This window comes from Haliaeetus leucocephalus, unplaced genomic scaffold (genome assembly GCF_000737465.1).
Source record: "Haliaeetus leucocephalus isolate CR32 unplaced genomic scaffold, Haliaeetus_leucocephalus-4.0 Scaffold186, whole genome shotgun sequence".
Taxonomy (NCBI): domain Eukaryota; kingdom Metazoa; phylum Chordata; class Aves; order Accipitriformes; family Accipitridae; genus Haliaeetus; species Haliaeetus leucocephalus.
Genome location: NW_010972622.1, coordinates 1,082,311 through 1,103,244, shown reverse-complemented (window position 1 = coordinate 1,103,244; position 20,934 = coordinate 1,082,311). Strand labels below are relative to the sequence as shown.

General features: G+C 59.5%; 1 protein-coding gene across 1 annotated transcript in view; it reads right to left on the bottom strand.

Moving 5' to 3' along the window:
- The window catches only part of LRP1 (low density lipoprotein receptor-related protein 1), a 74,356-nt gene that overhangs the window by 35,449 nt on the left and 17,973 nt on the right, over positions 1-20,934 (bottom strand). Inside the window, exons 8-20 of the mRNA XM_010565196.1 lie at positions 11,047-11,209; positions 9,001-9,223; positions 8,541-8,730; positions 6,976-7,119; positions 6,393-6,629; positions 5,580-5,760; positions 4,927-5,149; positions 4,481-4,670; positions 3,882-4,007; positions 3,073-3,213; positions 2,630-2,755; positions 2,251-2,367; positions 2,013-2,093 (exon numbers count right to left, since the gene is read on the bottom strand). Coding sequence (XP_010563498.1) covers positions 2,013-2,093; positions 2,251-2,367; positions 2,630-2,755; positions 3,073-3,213; positions 3,882-4,007; positions 4,481-4,670; positions 4,927-5,149; positions 5,580-5,760; positions 6,393-6,629; positions 6,976-7,119; positions 8,541-8,730; positions 9,001-9,223; positions 11,047-11,209 — 2,142 coding nt within the window. The remainder of the gene's footprint in view (positions 1-2,012; positions 2,094-2,250; positions 2,368-2,629; positions 2,756-3,072; positions 3,214-3,881; positions 4,008-4,480; positions 4,671-4,926; positions 5,150-5,579; positions 5,761-6,392; positions 6,630-6,975; positions 7,120-8,540; positions 8,731-9,000; positions 9,224-11,046; positions 11,210-20,934) is intronic.

The following is a 20,934-nucleotide window of genomic DNA, read 5'->3' as shown; positions in this document are numbered from 1 at the left end:
GGGCAGCCCCGGCGGCAGCAGGACCCCCACCGGAGAGGCCGGGCTGAACGGAGAGCCCCTGGCCCTCCCACCACCCAACACGCTCGCCAGGCGCGGCCACAGCACCAGCAGCACACAAAGAAAATGAAACACAGAAACTGCATAGATCAGCCATGTACCTGGGGAGGCTGGGAGGGCGCCCAGCACCAAGGGGACCGCTCTACTCCACAGAGGAGCGGAGCTGGGGAGATGGTGCACTCCTTCACAGGGTGCATCCCTGGGGAGGTGGGCTGGTACAGCCAATTGGGGGGTGTCAGCTTGCCTGCAGCAAACCCCATCGCCCACTGATGGGCAGGGGAAGATTTAGTCTGATAGTACCGGGACACTGGCAATGCAGCCCCTCCGCTGGCCCTGCTGGCACCGGCACCAGGCACAGGGCTGGCCTGGCTTGCTCGAACGACCACAGGGCTCTGCTCTGCTGCAGACACCCTGCCTGAGCTTGGTAAAGGGCCTTTGCCTCCCGGTGCCTCAGTCTCCCCCCGCACAGGGGAGCTCACAATGGGCACAGGGACGATGGCACTGACAGCTGCCATGCAGCTTCACCAGCAGCCCAGCTCCTGCAGCTGCAGACCCCGACCTCTCCGGGCTCCCACCAAAAGGAGTTTCCCAAGCAACTCCACTCGGTGAGCTGGGAGGGATGGCTGCTTCACTCCCTGGCACCCAGCATGTCACTCCCGCTGCTGGAGCACAGGGGGAATTTCCAGAGAGCATGGGGTGCGTTGCCAGAGAGCGCGGCATTGCCAGAGAGCGCAGGGGGCATTGCCAGTGTCTGGAGAAGCAGCCCATGGGGCTTGCAGCATTCTGGAGGGGGCAGGTTTGGGGGTTGCACAGGGCCAGGTTGGGGTCTGGTGCATGTTGATCTATGCACTAACCGGTAGGCTTTGGACAGTTCTTTTCGTCAGAGCCATCCCCACAATCTTTTTCTGAAACACAGAACCAACCAGACAGGAGAGTGGGCACAATGACAAACAAAACAACACAACACGGCACACGCACAGAGGGTGGCACAAAAACACGCTGACGCTGGGACGTGAACACTGACATGGAGAGGGACACACAGAAGCTGCGCAGGCACACCGAGCGGCCTGGGAGGCGAGACCAGAAGCAGCAGAGGGTGCTGGGGGAGCCCAGGGCAACAGGGCTGCGAGGCCCTCATCGCTGCAGCTTCTGCCCCGCAGGTGCCTGGCAAAGCTCATGGCTGCACAGAGGCACTCCACACCAAGGCCGTCGCTTTTGCGAGCGCCCGGCTGCCAGCACCAGTGCATCCTCAGGAAAAGAGACCATCCCTTGGCGGGGATGGCTCAGAGGTGGGGTTGCCCCAGGAGGAAGATGCCATTTGCTCAGGAAGACCCCAGGGAGAGACCTGAACCCACAGCTCCCTGCTAACCCCCTGCACCGGTACATGTACTCTGCAGCTCTGAATGTGTCTCATCTGCTGTGAAGCCACTAATTAAACCTAATGATGCAGAGCTGCTAGGAAGACCGAAATAAACCTGTGGGGAAGGAAAGCAGCCTTGGGGCAAAATATCTCTCCGAGACCTGGCCCTGGAAACAGATCCAAGGCCAGATGTGAGCTCACCAGGAGACCTCTCCTGCCTTCCCTGGGGCTACAGGACCTGGCTCAGCCCTGCCAGCAACACAGGCCACTCCACACTTGTCTCAGGCACCGAGGCAGAGTTTTGGCCACCTTGCAAAGAACGCCAAGGTTTGCCGAAATGATCCCTGCCAAGCTATTCCTGCAACACACGCTCCCCCAAGGGCAGTCAAGGAAAATGTGGGTCTCGGTGTTGCAGGATGAGCTTACAGCTTCAGCTAATGCCTCCTCCCTTCAGGGCCTGGGCTATGCCATTTAGCACAAGGCTGAGACGTGGCCCTTGCAGGAACAGGGTCCCCTGCCAGGCTGGCACCTCTGCATCTGATCTCGCCGTCCCCAGCTGTGCCCCCCTTGGCAGCTGCAGGGCCGTGGTCCTTACCATTGTCACACCGCCAGTTGATGTTTATGCAGCGCCCGTTGTTGCAGGTGAATTGTGTCAAGGGGAAGCAGGTCGGGTAGGCTGCAGAGGAGGCAGAAGAAGCACGATCAGTGTGGGGGAGACACCCTGTGCCCCAATCCTCATATCTGGCCCCACCGGTGCCTCTGCCCCGCAGTGGGGTGAGAAGCGGTGCTCCCCAAAGGGCCCTGTGCTTCCAGCGCTCCCCACCCCAGCTCACCGCAGGAGGCAGACTCGTCGGAGCGGTCCCCGCAGTCATCATCCAGGTCACACGTCCAGGAGATGGGGATGCAGCGCCCACTGGCACAGGAGAACTGGTTGGGGGAGCAGGTCCGAGCTGGCTCAGGGAGAGACAGACAGAGCTTTAGTAGCTGGCACTTCCTGGCTTCGCTGGGGGAAAGGCAGGGAACAAACCCCCCAGGGCTCCTGGGAGGCACAGGCACAAAAGCCAAACTGGCTGCAAGGTGGGCAGCAGGGAGGCACGATGCCCTGAAACCTCGGTTTCAGCCCTGCAGCATGCAGGGAACAGCGAAGGCTACGTCTCGGCACAGCAGTGCAAGCTCTCCCTCTGTTCCCTGAGGACAAGGCAGGCTCCTCACCTGAGCAGGTGGAGTTGGACTCATCCTCGTTGTTTCCACAGTCATTGTCCCCATCGCAGAGCCAGCGGTTGGGGATGCAGCGGTTGTTCTTGCACTTGAAACGGTCTGAGGGGCAGGTGTGCTGGTCTGCAGAGGAGACACACACTCAGGACCTGCCCTTCTCCATCCCACCCCCATTCCTCCATGTCTGGTGGAGAGAAAAACTAAGACAGAAAAGGGAAGGGAGCCTCAGACAAACTGGGGATCCAGGATCCTAATCACCACTTCCTCCCTCAACCACTCAAGCCTGCTCCCTTCCTAGAGCTGGGGAAGGGATGCAGGGGTCCTGGCTGCCTGGCCCTGTCCCAGCCACTGGCCCCACATCTGGGGTAAGCTTAGCCCGAATCGTGCTGCCCCAGGAGCATGTAAACCGCTACCCCACTGTGCAGGAGGTGGCTACGCACGGCAGAGCTCAGGGGCTTCATCACTGTTGTCCAGGCAGTCGTTGTCCCCGTCGCATTTCCAGCGCTCCTGGATGCAGCGGTTGTTCTTGCAGGCGAACTCCCCAGGCTGGCACTGCGGAGGGGGGATGTAGGACGGGTTGGCTGGCAAGGGAAGAGCAAAGGGAGGGGATGATTTTAACCAACTGCAGGGCACCAGCAAGGACAGTTCTGTGTCCCCAGGCTGGCAGGATGTCTACATGACTGCCCAGCAGCCCTGTGTATACACAGACACTCGTGCCCACGTGCACCGGCTCCTGAGCATGAAACAAGAAGGTGCAGCCCATGATGCAGGGGGAGAGACCCTGGCTCAGCCTGCATGCACGGGCTGCACCAGCAGAGCTTCACCCCTCTCATTTAAGCTGGCAAAGCACCTCATTTAAGGTAGGAAAGCCACCGAGGCTCCCCACCCTGAACCTGGCTCTCCCCCATACTGGCAGCAGAATGAACCCACCCCGACTGTGCGGGCAGCGTCAGACACAGTTGCACAGCTTCCGTGCAGCAATCCCCACCAGGGATTTCCACCCGCTTTCCCAGGCAGGCGGCTGTCCTGCTGCCATTGTGCAAGAGGAGGAACCGGAGCTGGTAACGTCACTTGTCTGCAGGCTCCCATGGGTGCAGGGAGCACCCACCTCCCTGAGCCCCAGGCCAGCCCCCCACTGCATGAGGCATCACTGCTGATGTGCCAGAGTGGAGTCGCAGACCCCACGTCCCTACCCATCCCTTGGGGAAAGGGGGTCCCCACTGGGGGCTGGGCCCCCAAGGCAGCCTACCCTGGCAGGTGACAGAGTCCGATCCCAGGATCTGGTCCTCGGCACAGGCGCACTGACGGCCCCGGGGGGTGGCCAGGCACAAGCTGCTGCAGCCGCCATTGTTTACACGGCACTTGTTGGAGCCCACTGTGGAGGTAAGGAAGGGGTGAGGAGAAGGGGACTTCAGCACTCGGGAAACCCTGCTGAGTCACGGGGGGGCTGCTGGGTGCCCCCAACCCCCCAGCCTCCCTCAGCAGGCTCCACGGTTGGAACCCAGCTGGAGACGCCAGCTCTTCAGGCCACGCAAGGCAGAGGGGACCCCTCAGGAGACATAAAGCCTGGCAGAACTAGCCAGGAAGCCTGGCAGGCAGGGAGGAAGGGGGAGAAAGAAAGGAAAGGCTGGAAGGGCAGGGGATGAGTGACAGCAGGGTTTACGGAGAGAGACAGGTTGAATGGGGATGGACAGACAGGCAGGGATATGGCCAAAATGAAGCAAAAAGAGGTGGGGGGCTGCTTGGGCAGGGCACTTCTTCAGCCCCCAGTCCCATCCCTCTTCCAGCCCCACCATTCCCTCGTGCATGGCAGGTCCCCGAGGTGCCAGGCAGAGGTGGCCCCAGCACCTTGTTGCTGCTGCGCGTCGTACATCCGGATCTCGAAGATGGGTGGGCGCTCGTTCCGCAGCAGGCTCACCACCTTGGAGGCCTGGTCCAGCCGGTAGATGCTGCCGCTGCGGTACTCGGTCCAGAAGAGGAAGCTGCTGTAGTGGCACAGCCCAAAGGCGTGATTCAGCTCAGGTCCCTCATACACGATCTGCAGGCACAGGGAGGCGAAGGGGCTGGTCGTTAGCTGAGATGGGCGCCCAGGGAAAGCCCACATGGAGGCACAGGGCAAGGGACATTGGAAGGAGAGAGGAGGGGACAGGCGGCAGGGGGACACGGCCGAACATGGCCAGTCACCCACTGAGCAGAGCCACGGTGGATGCAGCCAGCTGAGGCAATGGCTCAGCTGTCCATGGCCCCAGCTCCGGGGCAATCAGTGTCCGAGAGCCCGTGGGGCCTCCGCTTGCCTTCCGCTCGGTGCCGTTGAGATAGACCATCTCGATGCGGTCATAGAAAGCATCCACCCAGTAAAGGATTTTGGCTGGGATGTCCAGGCTAAGCCCGTTGGGCCACAGGACGGTCTTGGAGGTGATGAAGATGTTGCGGTTGGAACCGTCCATCCAGGCTCTCTCAATCTTGCCCCTCTTGCTGTCCTTGGGATCCTCCTCCCAGTCCGTCCAGTACATCCACCTGCCGCAGACACTAAGCTGTTACAGACGCAGACGAGCTGGGCTCAGAGACCACCCCACCACTGATCTGAAGAGTGACCAGCTCTGCCTCCACCGAACCAGGTATGAACTCTCCAGCTTCTCGCAGAGCAGCTAACACAAAGCAGTGGGGAGGTCCTGCTGCCCTGTGCCTACAGCTAAGCCCCAGCCCGAAATCCCTCCCGGCCACGCCAGTGCTGCTGAGCCCAGGCTGAAGCTGCCACGCAGCACAGAGCTGCTGCCACCACCGTGCCTGGCCCCACTGTCACAGCTCGTGAGGCCCTGCGACTGCTCAGACGCAGTGACCGCTGTGCGGAGCTGGGGACCCAACCGCCAGCTCTGCTGGTCCCCGCTGCGGGCAGGAGCAGCCGTGCTCTCCCGGGAGCCAGCCCTGCCTGCCCAAGCACCCGCACCCGTTCAGAGGGTCCACCACAATGGCTCGGGGGTGGGTCATCTTCCCCTCGATCAGTGTCTTCCGTGTCTGGGCTGCCTTCTCCAGCCGAGCCACACTGATGGTCTTTTTCGGGCCGTCATCTGTCCAGTACAGGTTGTTCCCCATCCAGTCCACAGCGATCCCTTCCACGTTGTGGATGCCTTGGGGGAAAAGCAGGAGTGGGTGCTCATCACCAGGGCTGCGCAGCAGCAGGAAGATGAAAAGTGGAAGTGACAGCCCCATATGATTCACAGTGCATTCGGCACCACCCGAGCCCAACTCAAACCGACAGGGATAACGGACCCCTCCCCGAGCCCCAGTGCAGGAGCTCCCCCGGAGCCACGGGAAGCCTGGGCTGGAAAAAGCCAAATTCAGGAGTGTCCTTGGCTGGTTCAACCCCAGGCAACACAAATGTATTCGGCTGGCAGCATGGGGATGGATTGGCCACTGCACTGAGCCCCAGGGACCCTGACTGAGGATCCCCCATCCCATCCTCCTCCTCCTCCTGTCTGACTGGATTGGGGAGGGCCAGCTTGGGCAGAAGGGGGACATCCAGGGACAGGGGTCTCTCTCCCGCCTCTGCTGGGGCATGTGCTCTGTACCTGTCTCTCAACAGCAGTCTACAGATAAACCCAAACAGCAGCTTCAAACCTTAGTTTTAAGGGTCAAAGACGCAAGGGAGAGGACAGAAGCGCTGCCATTACATGAGGAAATGCACTGATGGCCATTGCTGCCAGCTCCCAGGGGCTGACCCCGCTGGGGAGGGACGAGGCTGGGCCCCCCAGTCACGCACCATCCTTCAGGATGGTCTCTCGCTCCGTGCCATCAATCTTCTGGCGCCCAATGAGGTAGCTGGTGGTGTCAGCGAAGTAGATGAACCCAGTCTCAGCGTGGAAGTCCAGCGCTCGGGGATTCATGAGGTTCTCGATGGGGATCATATGCTCGTCCGGCACCTTGGCTCCCATGTCCATCCCACGGATGATGCCTGGACGCCCCTTCCCGTACACCAGGAACAGCTCATGCTCAGGCTCTGGAGAGAGACAGGGAGGCAGTGGTGGTGGGCAGCCAGAGGCACGTAGCACCAGGGCTTTCACGGGGTCGCAGCTGCGACACAGAGGCCGGGAGGAAGCAGCAACCTGCCCCTGCACCCAGCAGGTCTACAAGGAACACAAAGCCCAGGAGGCAGCCGATGGCTTAGGTCAGGAAGGAAAGGGGTGTTTGCAACTGGGAAGGAAGGAACTGAAAAGCTTTGCTTGTCCCTGGGCTCATGTGCTCCCAATCGTCTGGCACAAGTGCCTCTGCCCACCCCAGTCCCTCTGCCCTCTGCCAGCCCCCATGCCCCCTCTTGCAGCTCTCCAGGGAAGGCCAGGACTCACTTTTGCAGGATTTCCCATCACTGCCCAGGCTGAACCCAGAGCGGCACCGGCAAGTTCGGGTCTTGTGGCTGTTCCCAAGGAGGCAGATATCCGAGCAGCCTCCCGGCTTGCCAAACTGATCCGGCTCGCAGGCGTGGCTCCTCACTGCAACACAGAGCATGGGCTCCAGCAGCCAGGGGCAACCAGAGCAGCACAGAGATGTCCTGCCCAGCCACAGGTCCATGCCGGCCAGGAAGGGGACAATAGTCTGCAACAGCAGGGATGTGGAGACGGTCTCATGAGTGCTGCCGGCAAAACCGCAGCTCTCTGGGCTTTAGGGGCGCCCCTTCCCCCTGGAGGTCCTGGCCAGTCAGCCTGGGGCTGAGCACTGCACAGGACAGACAATGCAGAGATGGAAAAGGACCTGCCCAAGATGAAGGATCACTGCAGACCAGAAACCAGCACGGCGTGTCCCAGCAAGCTGCCACAGCCACTGGTCCACAGTGCCTCCATCCTGCCAGCGCAGGCCTCACGGGCCATGGCAAGAGTGGGGATGCCCGGCCACTCCGCAGACAGCGTTGGCAGGATGAGCCCCTGCGCGGGGACAGCCAGCACCAGCCTGGAGAGCCCCCTTAATCACACTCCTTCACCGCTCAGAAATCTCCTAATTAGTTTTATATTCTGGAAAATGCCAAGCAGGCTGCTAAGAGGATTTTAAACGAGTAAATTGATTAACTGCAGGAAGGTGCTGGGGGTGGAGCAGGCAGACAGGGATGGATGCGGGGAGGGGACGGTGCCTGCAGCTCTCAAGCCTTTCAACTCCCTTGAAATCCCTTGGTGCCCAGGAGTGCATGGCGCTGCTCGAAGGGTGAACAATGCCGGCAGTAGGGACCAAGAGCATGTGGGCACTGCAAAAGGAGCCATTAATATTTCAAGATGCTGCATTTTCTCCAATGTCCCTGCACTTTCCAGTGAGACGTGATCGATCAACCACGTGGTGCAGCTGCCCAGCTCATGGGGACGGCTGCCGTGTCTCTCGCAGGAGGAGACGGAGCGATAGAGGGGGCCAGGGGCACCCCCAGGGTGTGTGGCAGCCCAGCGAGAGGCTGGCCCCGGCTGCCTGAGGAGCAGGAATCCCACCCAAGCCCCTGGCCAAGGAGCACTATTAGCAGGACGGCAGCTCCGGGGAGTCCCTGTGGACCACAGCTGGGCAGCTGGCTCCTCCGTCCCTGTCCCTGGGCCAGCGCATTTTGGCCCGCCCAGCACTCGGCACCCCTGGGCAGGCTCCGGCAGTGCCCCTCGCTCTGCTGCTGTCCCCTGCAGCGAGGCTCCCACTGCGGACCCCTGCCCAGGCACACAGAGCTCACGGGGTCGGGGGGAGCTAGGGGTGAGGGGACAGGGTCAGGCCCTGGCTGAGAATGGCTTCTTGGGGCCACAAGGTGCTACTGATGGAGGCTCCTGGGCAAGAGAACCCTTCCTGGGTGTCTGGCCCCATTAGGAGAAGGAATTCAGAAGGTGCAGCCTGTCCCCATCACCGCCCAGCCTTTGGGGTCCAAGAAGCTGCTTTTCCCAGGCCGGGGTCCCACCTGTGGGCTGGCGCCGTTGGTGGTAGATGTGCAGTGCTCCTCCCTTGTCCACCCGCGTCACCACCTGGTACTCGGTGCTGTTGAAGCGGTTGACCCGGATGACGCTGGTTTTCTGCTGGGCATTGGCATTGTCAGAGTTGGTGGCGTAGAGGTAGTTCTCGAAGACGGTTAGCCCGTAGAGGTGTTCAATCTGGAAGGCACCGCGCAGGCCACAAGGAATTTAGGAGGAGACATGAGAATCCCGACTCTGAGCCGTGCAAAGCCCCCAATCCCATCTCTGCCTCCTTTAGGGCACGAGATTGGGCTTGGCAGGCAGGTGCTGCAGAACTGGTTGGTGTTCAGCAGCTTGCCCCTTTACTTTGACGGACCAGCAAAGCCAAGCCTGTGGACCAGAGCCCCCCAGCAGGCCAAGCTCAGACATGCCTCTAGCCCCCTCCGACCTCCCCCCAGCCCCACTCACCAGGATGCCCTGGATGATGGTATGTCTGTTCTTCCCTTCGTAGTCCACCACCTCAATATAGTCCAGGTAGGCATCAGCCCAGTACACCAGCCGGTTCACCAAGTCCAAGGTGATGCCGTGGGGGAAGACGATCTTGCTGTCCACCAGCTTGGTGCGGTTCTGCCCGTCCATGTCGCAGCGCTCCACCTTGGGGATCTGCCCGTAGTCAGTGAAGAACACTTTGCTGCGTGAGAAGGGCAAACATGGGAGCTCAGAGCCTGGATGTCACGTTCAACCCAGAGAGAGGGAAGATGCAGATGCACAGACGGCGCAGTCTTGTGCCTGCAGACACGGGCTTGCCCCCATCAGCACAAGGGTGGCTGGAGTCCACCACAGCAGCTCCCAGCCGGGGCTGGTCCAGGGGAGCTTCTCGCTGCCTGCACAGCCCAGCTGTGCCAAGGGCTGCCAGCACCTGCCTGCACCTGCTGCCAGGCACGGCAGCAGGGGGAGCTTGGAGGAGCCGCAGCAACCTGGGCAGAGATGCTGAGACAGGCAGACAAAAGCTTGAACCCAGATTTGCTGGTGTCACCAGGAAGAGGTCCAGGGCCATCCACCAGCTGACATGTTAAAACACAACCTGATGCATCTGCCCATCTGCTGTGTGTCCGAGAGCTGTCCTGCCTGTGGCAGCAGCTCCTGGCACAGCGCTTCCCAGGCAAGGCACAGCCCAGAGCCGGCGCTTAGCACCACCGCCCTGAGCACCCGGGCCGTGCTGGGTCTCTGCTGCAGAGCCCAAGTCACCCGTGGGGCTTGCCTGCACCTTTCCTGTTCAAGGCCAGAGTCTCTCTCCAGGCTGCTACATGATATTTACTTATAAAAAAATAATTCAGACTTTCTGCTCAATAACATCAGCTCTCTTCATTCAAGCAAGGATAAAAGCACCCATCTGGAAAGCAGCAGGTAAGGGGGAAGATGGCCTCTTTACTGGTTTCACTGGAACCCTGCAGCACGCACAGGTGAGCACCCTTGGACGGAGCATGCTGTCAGGTTAGGCAGACCGCACTCGCACGCCCACAGACTTCCCTGCTGGGCAGTGGGATTTCCCCTGCACCCATGCCCGGTGGCCAGACCATGCTCACAGTAAGTGCCCAGTGGGATCTTGCATGCCACTCCACTCTGCCCACTGGGGCCTCGGTCATACCAGCTCCCTGCTCCTGGGGTCCAGCAGCTGCCGCACGTGCCCTGAGCTGTGCCGATGATTCAGCAACCCAGCTTCCCCATGCACGGGATTTTGCAAAAGGCAGCTGCCTGAGAGTTACCATCTGACCGCAGCGCCCCATATAAATAGGCATGAGGGGAGCTGCTCAATCCATGCAAGTATCTGACTGTTTCAGTTCCTGAAAGCCGGTGCAGAGCTGTAACCATGCAGCCACAAGCTGGAAGCAGCAGCTTGTCCTGAGCCTGGCCAGGTCCTTCCTGTAGGACCGAGCACCAGCAAAGCCACTGCCCAGGGCAGGCAGAGTGGGAAGCGCTCCTCCAGAGAGGGGCTTCTGGACACGGGCATGCAGGTACAGGAGACCCCACCAGCCCCAGAGGGAAGGACCACATGCTTGCCAGCTGTCACCAAGAACAGTTCATTAGAAGACCCAGGTTCAGATGCCGATGTGCCTGTGCCGCACTGGTCCGGCTCTGCTTCTACACCAGTGTCTGTTCCTGGTGCAGTGCCAGCTGCAGAGGCTCAGGCTGCTCTGACCCATACCTAAGGACCAAACCTTCACCTCCTCCAAAACTGGCTGGTACCAGTGGGATGCTTAAAACGCTGCTGCCACGACTACCCTACAGCACATGGCCCCAGTCTCGGCTGAGGGAGAGAAAACACCGGGATTCACTCATTGCTAAAGCCCAGAGGAGCCCTCGCAGGCAGGCGAGTCACTTCCCCAGCAGGATCGCTGCTACCCCACTTGACTGCAGCAGCTGGACCCGCCTGGCTTGCTCCACCTCCCCAAATTGTTGGTGCAGGTCCAGGCAGCAACACCGAGCCCTCCCAGCCCCAGGCAGGACTCTTACCCCATAGCTGGGTCCAGTGCTATCCCCTTGGGGTTGTACAGCTCCAGGTCCAGCAGCGTGACACAGGTGACTCCATTCTTGTTGCAGACAAAGATCCTGTCATCGATGTCATCCACGAAGTAGAAGTTGCCCGTGAGCCAGTCGATAGCCATCTGCTCCACATCTGGGCCGTGGGAGAGGGGGGGTGAGGAGAGGTTAGGCAGGGAGGGAGGGAGGGAGCCAGGAGCCCCTCATGTCCCTGTGCACGGGGTCTCTGACCACGTCCCAGCCCACCAGGCATCTCGAGCACAAACGTAGCTGAGGAGCAAGGCCGTGTGAGCCACGACGGAGCTGTGATCTGCACTGTACCAGGGACCTGGCCCTGGCCGCCCCGTGTGGATCGACACAGCAAACCTGTCCTCTGCTCCCGAGGGACACGGGACCTGCCACCCCCCAGGCAGCCCAGCTGCAAAAGGCAGCGCCGTCGGAGACATCACACACAGCCGGGAAAGCATCCTGCGGGAACACCAGCCCAAGCAGGGGGAAGGCTCTGCAAGGTGGGCACCGAAGGAGGGGAGGAGGCAAAGCTGGCTCCTGGAAAGCTGAGTAGCACAGAAGGGGAAGACATTCAAACCACAGCATCGGGACAGCAAACGTCTGCTGAGCCCATGCCCATGGCAGTGCAGGGAGGGACCACAGCAGCCTGGGGCGGCAAGCAGAGGCCCGCTCGGGCAAGGCAGCCCAGGCAGAGCGGGCAGCGCTAATCCAGAGCTGCAGGGACGCCCTGAGCCCTGAAGCAGGTGAGAGACAGCATCTGGCACGCAGCATTTAAGTATTTAATTAAACCAGCGAAAGCCTGTTAAATCCGATAAACTCAATGCACCCAAATTCCTTCCTTGCAACCAGGTCAGTTCTCGGTGCTGCTCAGCCCCCCACCACCCGCCTGCCAGCACCAGGCCAAAGGCCAGGGTGAGGGGCTGCAGCTCCTACACGCTCTGGGAGATGCCAAGTGCTCTGGAGGCCTGTCCTTTCGGTTAGTGCCCCCCTGAGACCCCGTACCACCCCCACGCCAACACAGCCAGCACTGCAGCTCGGCTTCACAGCTGGCACGGGCAAGGCAGAGCAGGGACAGGAGCAGCAGCAGCCCCACAGCCCAACCACCCCGAGGACATCGAGACCCAGACAGCCCCGTAGGAGCAGGGCCAGACGCCGCTGAATTATTAACCAGCGCAGAAGCTCGGGAGCACAGAGGGAGGGAAAACATGAATCAAGCCAGGACATTTTGCAACGCCCCACACTCCCCCTGCTCGCAGGGTTCAGCCTGATGATATCAAGCCCTTCCCTGCTGTAGCACCTCGAAGCGCTGCCTGGATTTTGACGAGACCCAACTGATGAGCACCCAGGGGTGTGGGGGTGCCCTGTCCGAGCACAAACCTGAACCCCAAGTCCCCGAGTTATCCAGGCCAGCTCGCTTGCTTGCACGCCTCCACCGAGCATTTCGTGTCACGGCCATGCCGCCAGGGACAGGGACGTCCTGCCGGCGGCGATGGCCGGCTGGTGACCAACCACCCTCCCCTCCAGAAGGGCGAGGCTGCAGCACCCGCAGCCACCACCCAGCATGATGCATCTCGTAAAAACAAGTGGAAACAGCCAGAGCCAAGGAATTAGCATCAAACCAGCTGAGCCGACGGCCCGCGCAGGGCTCCTGCCACGCCGTGATGCGCCAGAGCCGGCGGTGCGGCAGGGGCAAAGTTTGGGTTCCTGGTCCGGCCAGGGACCCCGCACCCCCTGACCCAGCTCCTGGGTGCCCGCTGGCGATAGAAGTTTCCATGCTGAGCGAAAACCACCTAAAAAGGTGCACGGGGGTGGTGCGGGGCAGGCGAGGGCTGTGCTCTGCCTCTGAGATAGGGCAGCCTGAGTCACGCTGCCTGGACCAGCGCCTGCCCTCCCTCCACCAGCCCTGATTCACCCCTCTGACAAGGGGAGGGGGCGGCACAGCCATGCACACGCACGCAGTCCTGCTTGGGCGAGAAATGCTTCAGCAAAGGGATGTGCAAGAATTTCCCCCCCCCCCAAAAAAGCAGGTCTTGGCTGGTGCCTGCATGGCTGAGTCAGAGTCACAGGACCGGAGGAGCAATCCAAGCAGGGGCGGACGGGGAGCGCCCGGCAGGACGGTGTGGAGGCCCTCACCCCCCGCACAGGGGTGCAGACCCCAACGGCTGCAGGCTTTGACTTTTCCTCGTTGCCTTCCTCCCGGAGGGGGCCCGGTCATCGCCGCCCTGTCACCAGCGCTCACCCACACCTCAGTCCTCCTTTCCCATTGCTCTCCCCCAAAAGCCCCTGGCGTCACGGGGCTGCTGCCACCTCACCGGCCGCATCCTGCTGAGCTGGAGCCACATCCAGCCCGTCCAATGCGGAGGAAGTTCACCAACGCGGCACTCAAAGGCTAAACGGGAATCAGAAGGGAAAATGGCCAAAACAAGCTATAGGTTCCAGCTGCTTGCTTCCTGGGGCCCGCAGCTTCCCTCATCCCATTTCTGCGGTGTTCACCTCTCCCTGTCAGAGGAGAGGGTCCCGGTCCTCTCAGGGGTCTCCCAGCCGGGCCCCAGCTCTGAGTGGGGCAGCGCTGGGCCAGAGAGCTGGGGGTGACGCAAGCACTTGCTCTTCTCCCAGGCTGTATTTTTGCAGCTGGAAAGCATTACCCTCCTCAAAGGCTTTTGTTTTTCAGCTTGCTCCTTCTCTCCCTGCTCGCCATCCTCCCCCCTCCTTTGCAGGAATTAGTTTTTATTATTATTATTATTTTCAGCTCTTTCTTGTAGCCTCAGCTAAACCTGGATTTCCTCTTGAACTTTCAGTGGAAGCTAATTTAGCGTAGGTCTATTTTTAACCCCTCGTGTTAGCCCACAGAGAGCTCTCCCCCCACTCACCACTTGGCTTTGGGAGAGGGGAGGAGTGAGGGACGCGGTCTCTCCCTGTCCAGGCGCCGCGCGTCCCCTGGCAGGAGATCGGGCATCCAGGGAAGGTGTCCTACGGCCACCCGTGACTGGCAAGATGCGCGCAAGGACCCAGCTCAGGGGCACCAGCAGGGACCAGCCTGTCTCCAGGCACAAGAGGGGTCCTGTGAACAACTTTCATGGAAGGAAGAAGCCACCCCTCTCCTCCTGCCCGCAGCTCCCAGCAGCGGAGCAGGGCTGGCTGGTGAGTGCACCCCCCCACCAATTCCCATCCCAGAGTCAAATCTTCCTCCTTGCTCAACCATGGCTGGGTGTTGCAAGCAATTGCAACATGCAAAACTAATTTCCCAAGATTTATTTACTTGCTAGTGTTTGAAAATGAGCTTGTGGGGGCAGAGAACAGGGAATGTCAACTTTAAAGGCTCTTCCTGGAAGAAGCTGACCAACCTCGTCAGGCCGGCGAGCCGCCGTCCACACCAGCCAGCCTGCTCCACTCAGAGGCACTGGCCAGGAACGCCGCTGGTTGAAGTGGGCTTTGACCATTACCTTCCTTGTGGGGAGAGGGCTGAGGAAGGGAGGACAGAGAGGAGAGGGAGCACCACGAAGTTCACCAGCGTGCAAGTGGCACGTTGCTCAACAAAGGCGGAGTGGGAACTTCAGCAAACTCCGAAACCCACCCTGCGCAGATGTTTCCTGGTTTCACGCTCAAGTGAACACAAACCCAGTGGTCCTGACTTTTGCTGAAGTTCCTGCCACAAAATAATCTATGTGACACTGTGCTTGGATTTTCCTTTTTCCTTCTCGTGGCCACCAGTGGAAGAAGCTGAAGCAGCCTCTGGGGCCAACAGGCCCTGAGGAGCCACCAGTGGGGCCAGCTGCCTGGAGGAGCAGGCTCCCACATGTCCCTTCCAGCCCAGACTCCTCTGACACCGGGCTGAGACCTGTCACAGCACTACCAGGGCACACTCAGGGAGAGCAACTGCCCCAAGAGGCAGCAGAAGCACGAAGCCTCCACCCAAGAACTTCTTGGCACTGTTAACTCTTACAAGTCCTCCCAGGCACTCTCAGCAATAACCTTCCCGCTCCCCAATTCCAATTTCATCCTGTGCTTGATGGGGCTGGGAGCACCCTGTCCCACTCAAATAGCTCCTTGACACAAGCGTGTCACCAACTCAACGGCTGTCCACAGCAGCTCCTGCCAGTGGTTCTCCCTCCCTTAACCCTAGCCATGGAGCATCTGATTTACCCCACGACTAGTCAAGCACCACAAGGCTGTGGGTTTTTTGGGGAACGAGCTTTGCTGACCCAGCACATAACTTTCCTCTGCATGAATCAGTTGTTGTGCAGTCTGCAAATACATCAATTGTGGCCTGACACAAGGAGGAAGGAAATGCGCAATTTTCTCTCAGACTAAAACATGGATTTCGACACAGTTCTGAAACAGCTGCAGTTAAGATGCATACAACTCAGCAGCTCGCCCTGACTCTTGCACAGTTAAGCGTGGAAGAAGAGAAACCACCTATAGAGGTGAAGGTGCAAAGAGCTTGGAAATAAGTGCTCTGTACTGCAGCAGCCTGGAAGAAATCCCACTTCTCAATTTAGTGCTCTAAAAGGAGCACTCCCCATGGGGTGTCTGGAGCAGGGCAGGACAGGGACACTGGTCAGGAGAGGTCCCAGCTCTGCTGGGAACCCTGCTTGCAAGCCTCTCCTTTGAAGCAGCTGAAAGCATCACCACTTCCAATGCCAGGCACAGAGGTCCTTGCCCCCATTCTGCTGAAGTGTGTTTCCATCCTTACCCCAGCACACGGGACAGACAAAAGAGCTGGACTGAGCTCTGCTGCTGACATTTGCATGTTGTTTTTAAATAAAGAATATTTACATCCAAGTGCATCTACTAAGAACAGCCCACATTTTTTGCTTCAGCTACGGTGGATCAGACCTAACACAAGCCCTAGCAGTAAACAAGTCCCTGAGGCATTTGGGCTGCAGTGACCAGCCGCACAGAAACACACACGGATAACTGTGTGGTTCACAGCCCAAGCAGACAACACACCAAAACTGCTTGTCCGTGCCGCATCAAGAAGCGGAGAAGCGACCCGGAGAGCAGCCTCCCAGGGCAGTCGGCGCTGCATCCTCCTGCTCCCAGCAAAACCCACGCAAGCCAGAGCCCAAGGGGTGAGGGGGGGCTGCGTCCAACTTGCCACCCAGCGAGAAGCCCAGGCAGGCAGCCGCACTGCACGCCCCGCAGCACCGGGCACCGGGAGAGCCAACAACACGCGGCTGCTGCAGAAAAAAGCTTGGAGAAGTTGCCGAATGTTTCGGTTCAAAAACGCCTCCAGAAGAGGAACGGAGGCTCGTCAGGAATGCAGTCCCCAGGGCTTCTCAAATACATTGGTTTCCTACTTTCCTTTTTATAGGGAATGATCCGTTTGATACATTTACATAATACCATAATCTGGAGGAATTTCTGTCTCTTCCCTCCACAGACATCCTCTCCCCCAGAGAACAAGACCGTCTCTGTAGAGGCAACATACTCCACGGATAAACACTGCTCCTGGGGACAATTTTCCTTAATTAGAAGTATGTTAACAGGACAGGCACGAAGACAAACTCCAGCCCCGAAGGGCGCCGGCTGCGGGACGGACGGGCAGCCCATGCCCCTCGAGGGTCCAGTACAGCCCCCCCCAGCCCCCAGGAACAGACACCTCCTTGTGCGAGGAGCCGTCACCTCGAGCCTTGCTGCCAGCTCCGAGATGGGGAGGAGGGGACGGTGGATGGGACAGACACCGGCACACACAGCCACCGCCATCACGTCAGCCTTGTTTCCTTAGAAAACCAGGCTAGAAAGTAAATAAATTTAAAACCCCCTCTGTTAAGCTGTTTAGCTCAGAGAAGGAACCGCTGGGTGGAAGCTGGTGGCCCACATCCAGGACATCTGACTCGGCGCTCGGAAGGATCCTTGTGGCCTCCACACACACGCATGCCTGCACAAGCCAAACACTCCCCAGGAGGTAAAACCGGTCCCCCCGGAGCTGCACAGCCCCCCAGTCACTGGGGCGCTGTGGGAGGAAAGCCCCAGCCTGGCCATCCCCGGGGGACTGCCAATTAATGGAAGATGCCAGAGCATCACCTTTCTCCAGGGAGCCCTGGGCTGCCCGGACCCCCAGCTCGCACCGCCTCCATGCCTCGGACCCCCACCCTGGCCAGCACAGCATCCCAGCCGCATCCTAAGGGAAACGCTCAGGGGCCACCGGCACCTCTCCAGCACCAGGCGCAGCCCCAGGATGACACAGCCTCCAGCTTCCTTGGTGGGGGGACACTTGGGGCAGCATTTTGTCACCTTCCTGCCAGACAGCTTGTGCCTCTTCCCCAGTCCCAAACCTGCCCCCTTCCCCACGGCTCAACTCAGCCCTGCAGCATCCCTGCGCGAGCCTGGCTGCGGCACCAGAGGTGGGAAGAGCAGAAACAGAGATGGAGCAAGCTCCATCTCAGCTGCGTGGAGGGCAGCCAAGGGACCGCTAATTACTCTGCCTTAATGAGGCCATTCTATGGGCAAAAATATTCAGCAGAGGCCGACGGAGGGACAGGGCGCTTGGCTTCCTTCTGGATGAGAGGAGAGAGACACAGGCTCAACGGGAACCTGAGAAACTGTCATCAGGATGATTTTGGGGGGCGGGGGGACAAGAAAGCGAAAACAGGGCCAGTCTGGGCAGAGATGATCCCCGCAGGGCTCGGCCGCAGCACGGTGAACCTGGCACAAGCACGGCAGGCGGCAGTGCGGGACAGACAGAAAGATATGTACAGGGATAAACACGCTCCTGTCCATTCAAAATCAAACCCGTCCCCATGCACAAGAGGATCCCAATTACTCAGGACATTAATTTCACACTTTTGTCTCCAGCAACGTGGGAATGCAGCTTGCCCCACACTTGATGCCTCAGGGCTGGCCGGAGGGATACAGAGGGGAGCGGCTCTCGCTGCAGTGGGGGGGAGACTGCATGGGGCTTCCCCATGCCAGGAAGGGGGAGGCAGAGAAGACCCTTCCCCACTCTGCCATTGCAGCCCGGGCAATCGGCGAGGCCACCAGGAAGGGAGACGGCAGCTCGGGCAGCAGATCTGGCCAAGCCCGAGCACCGCAGAGCCATCCCCTCCTGACACAGGGATGCTGCCACCCTCGGACCGCTGAGCAAATCTCAGACAGAAACAGAAACCACCCCAGCCCAGCTCACTCCGCTGCTGGCGGTCTCAGTCCTGTTGGGGACCTTATCCCCATCCCACATGTGGGGAAATACTGATGGGTAATTAAAGCCAGACATGCTGGGCAGAGCCGCAGAGTGGTCCTGAGTGTCTCCGCGGCAGATCCGCCTCCAGGCTGAACAGAGACCAGCAAGCTGTTAAGAGACCGATTAAAATCATCGTGGCATCATCCCATCCAACACAAAGAGCTGATGCGCTGGTATGAGCACACTGGCCCCAGACACTGCACCCATCCCTTGCTCTCATGCGTCACTGCTACGAGAACAGCCATAAACAGTTAAAAAAAAAAAAAAAAAAAAAAAAGGAATCAGCAAATGAAATTACCAATCATCCTGCTTTCTTGCCAAGTAAGTTCACATCGGAGCCTCTTTCTTGGCTAGGATGAGGCAGCAAGGAAGAAAAATAGCTTTCCATGCAAAGTGGGGAAAGAAATGTACTTGAATTCCTCTGCAGAGCAACATCTCCCTGAAATCAATTTATCCCAAACCCTACAGCTCTTCTGCTTATTGGCAACAGGACAGGTCATTACGAGTAACAGGGCTGAAATGGAGTCAATGAAAACAACCTCCTAGACATGCTTGTTTAGATAGATGCTGCCCAGGAAGGTATTTTAATAATGGCCAGATTGCTATCGTTTAGGGTTTATAATGCACTTGGGATCAAATGTCCTGATATTTCAAACCCCTTCCTGGGGGCTTGTTTTATAAAAGAAAAAGAAAATAACAAACCTTAAAACAAGAAATAATAAATCAAGGAACCTCCACAGCCCTTTCCCAGCAGCCCTGGACATGTCCTGCTGAGCAGCCAACATTCCTGCCCGCTCCGCCTGGGAGCCAGCCGCAATCCTCACGCTGGCAGCGCTGGGGCAAGGCCGGCACGGCCCCAGCTCCGTTACTGCGGGACATCAGCAAACCTGCAGCCATTGCCCTGTGCTGGGAGAGAACCAAAGCTCTGGGCACCTGGGCTTCTGGGGCCGTGAATTAGCAGTACTGGCACCAGCAACCTTCCAGCACAATAAATGCATTCAGCAAAACAAACCCTGGCACCGCAGAGCTGCTGGTTCTGACCGTGCAAAAAGTCACGAGTCGGCCGAGAAAGGGGAAAAAGAAAGAGCAGGGAAAGGGGAGCCGCCAGGAGACCCACTGAGAAACCCAGGTTTCGGTCTCCTGACACATGTTCTTAGTATTTTTCCACAGTAAAAGCAAAGAACTCCTGCCTTTTCCTGAAAGCCAAGTATCATTTGATCACACCATGCCGGAGCCGAGGCTTTAACGCCGCCACTGCAGTGCTCACTCAAATGCCGCGGAGGCTGAGAGGTGGCCGGCACGGGGTCAAGCTGCTGCCAGTTAACGGAGTCCTCTTACGGAGGGGCTCCTCACCCGACCTGCTCTCACCCCCAGAGCCCTCTGTGCACACCCCAGGGAGGGCTGACCACCTTCTTGTGTCACCTGCGGGGAACGGGGGCACAAATCCAATTTAAGGTCGCACAAATCCAACTGCAGACTGGAGGGCTGCTTCCCTCGCCCTTCTCTGTTCCAGTCCCGGGCTCAGGGGCTCCCCAAAAAGCTGCAGCCGGGTCACGCGCTCCCCAACGGCCAGCCCCGACCCCAGGATGAGGCAGGTGTGGGCAGTGGGTCGAGCTGAGCGGCAAGGAGAGCTGGGGGAGCGGAGGTCTCCAGCCGGGCCATGGGATGCAGCAAGCTTTCTGCACACATTCATCTTAGCAGAAATGGCGGCGGGGAATTTATAATCAAGGCAACCACCACCCCAGCCAGGACCTGCTGCCTCCCCGGCACAGAGTCAGGCCATGGACCAGCCGATGTCCAGGCAGGAGCCGCCTGACCGCATCCCAGCCCCGGGCAGGACCCACACCATACCCTCGTCTTCACCTCCGTGCCTGAGGAGCTCGGGCAGCACCCAGCAGCAGGGAGGCAGCACCGACCCAGGGGCCACCCAGCCGGGAGGGCTGAGCAGCACAAAGGCCTGGAAACAGATTTTTTTTTTTTTTCCTGGTGTGTTATTTTGCTTTGAAATTCTTTGGAAGCCCAGCTCCAAATAAATGAGGACATTGTCTCGGGAAACACGTGGAGGCTGGAATCTGGTTGAGAAAACCCACGGGATCTGAAAGTCCCTGGAGGTCAGGGATCAGCCACCGAGCAAGGTGGGTCTGCAGGGACGAGGCACAGGCAGGGCAGGGGCAGCTCCTCTCCTTCACGCCTGTATGTGAGTGCTGTCACTTCGGAGCAAAACCTGCCCCAGTCACCAGCTGCCCCAGCCCCATGCAGGTGGCAAGGCTGGGTCTGGAGGGGTCGGGGCTGACGGGGGCTGCAGGGGTCTGGGGAACCTGCCCCGTGCCACCCCGCTCGCAGCAGCGATGTTCAACTGGTCCGAGCAGATGCCAGGTGCCAGTAGAGCAAAAGCCTCCGCGCGCTCTGGAGAGCGGCTCTCCCCAAGCGCCTTTCTGTCCTTGAGTGCAAGCGGACATGCAATGCCTGCCAGGATCCTCCCCGGTCAAAAACAGCGCCTGATTTTCACACAGAGCAGAGGAGAGGGAGAAAGAGGGAGAGCAGAAAGGGAGGAAGGACAAGACAAGTTCCCCTTGTTGCAATTCAGTGTTGGCAGCAAGGACGAGCCCTCCCCTGCGCCGCTCCCACGCCATCGCACGCGTGCTCGTGCCCCCATCCTCCTCACAGCGCTG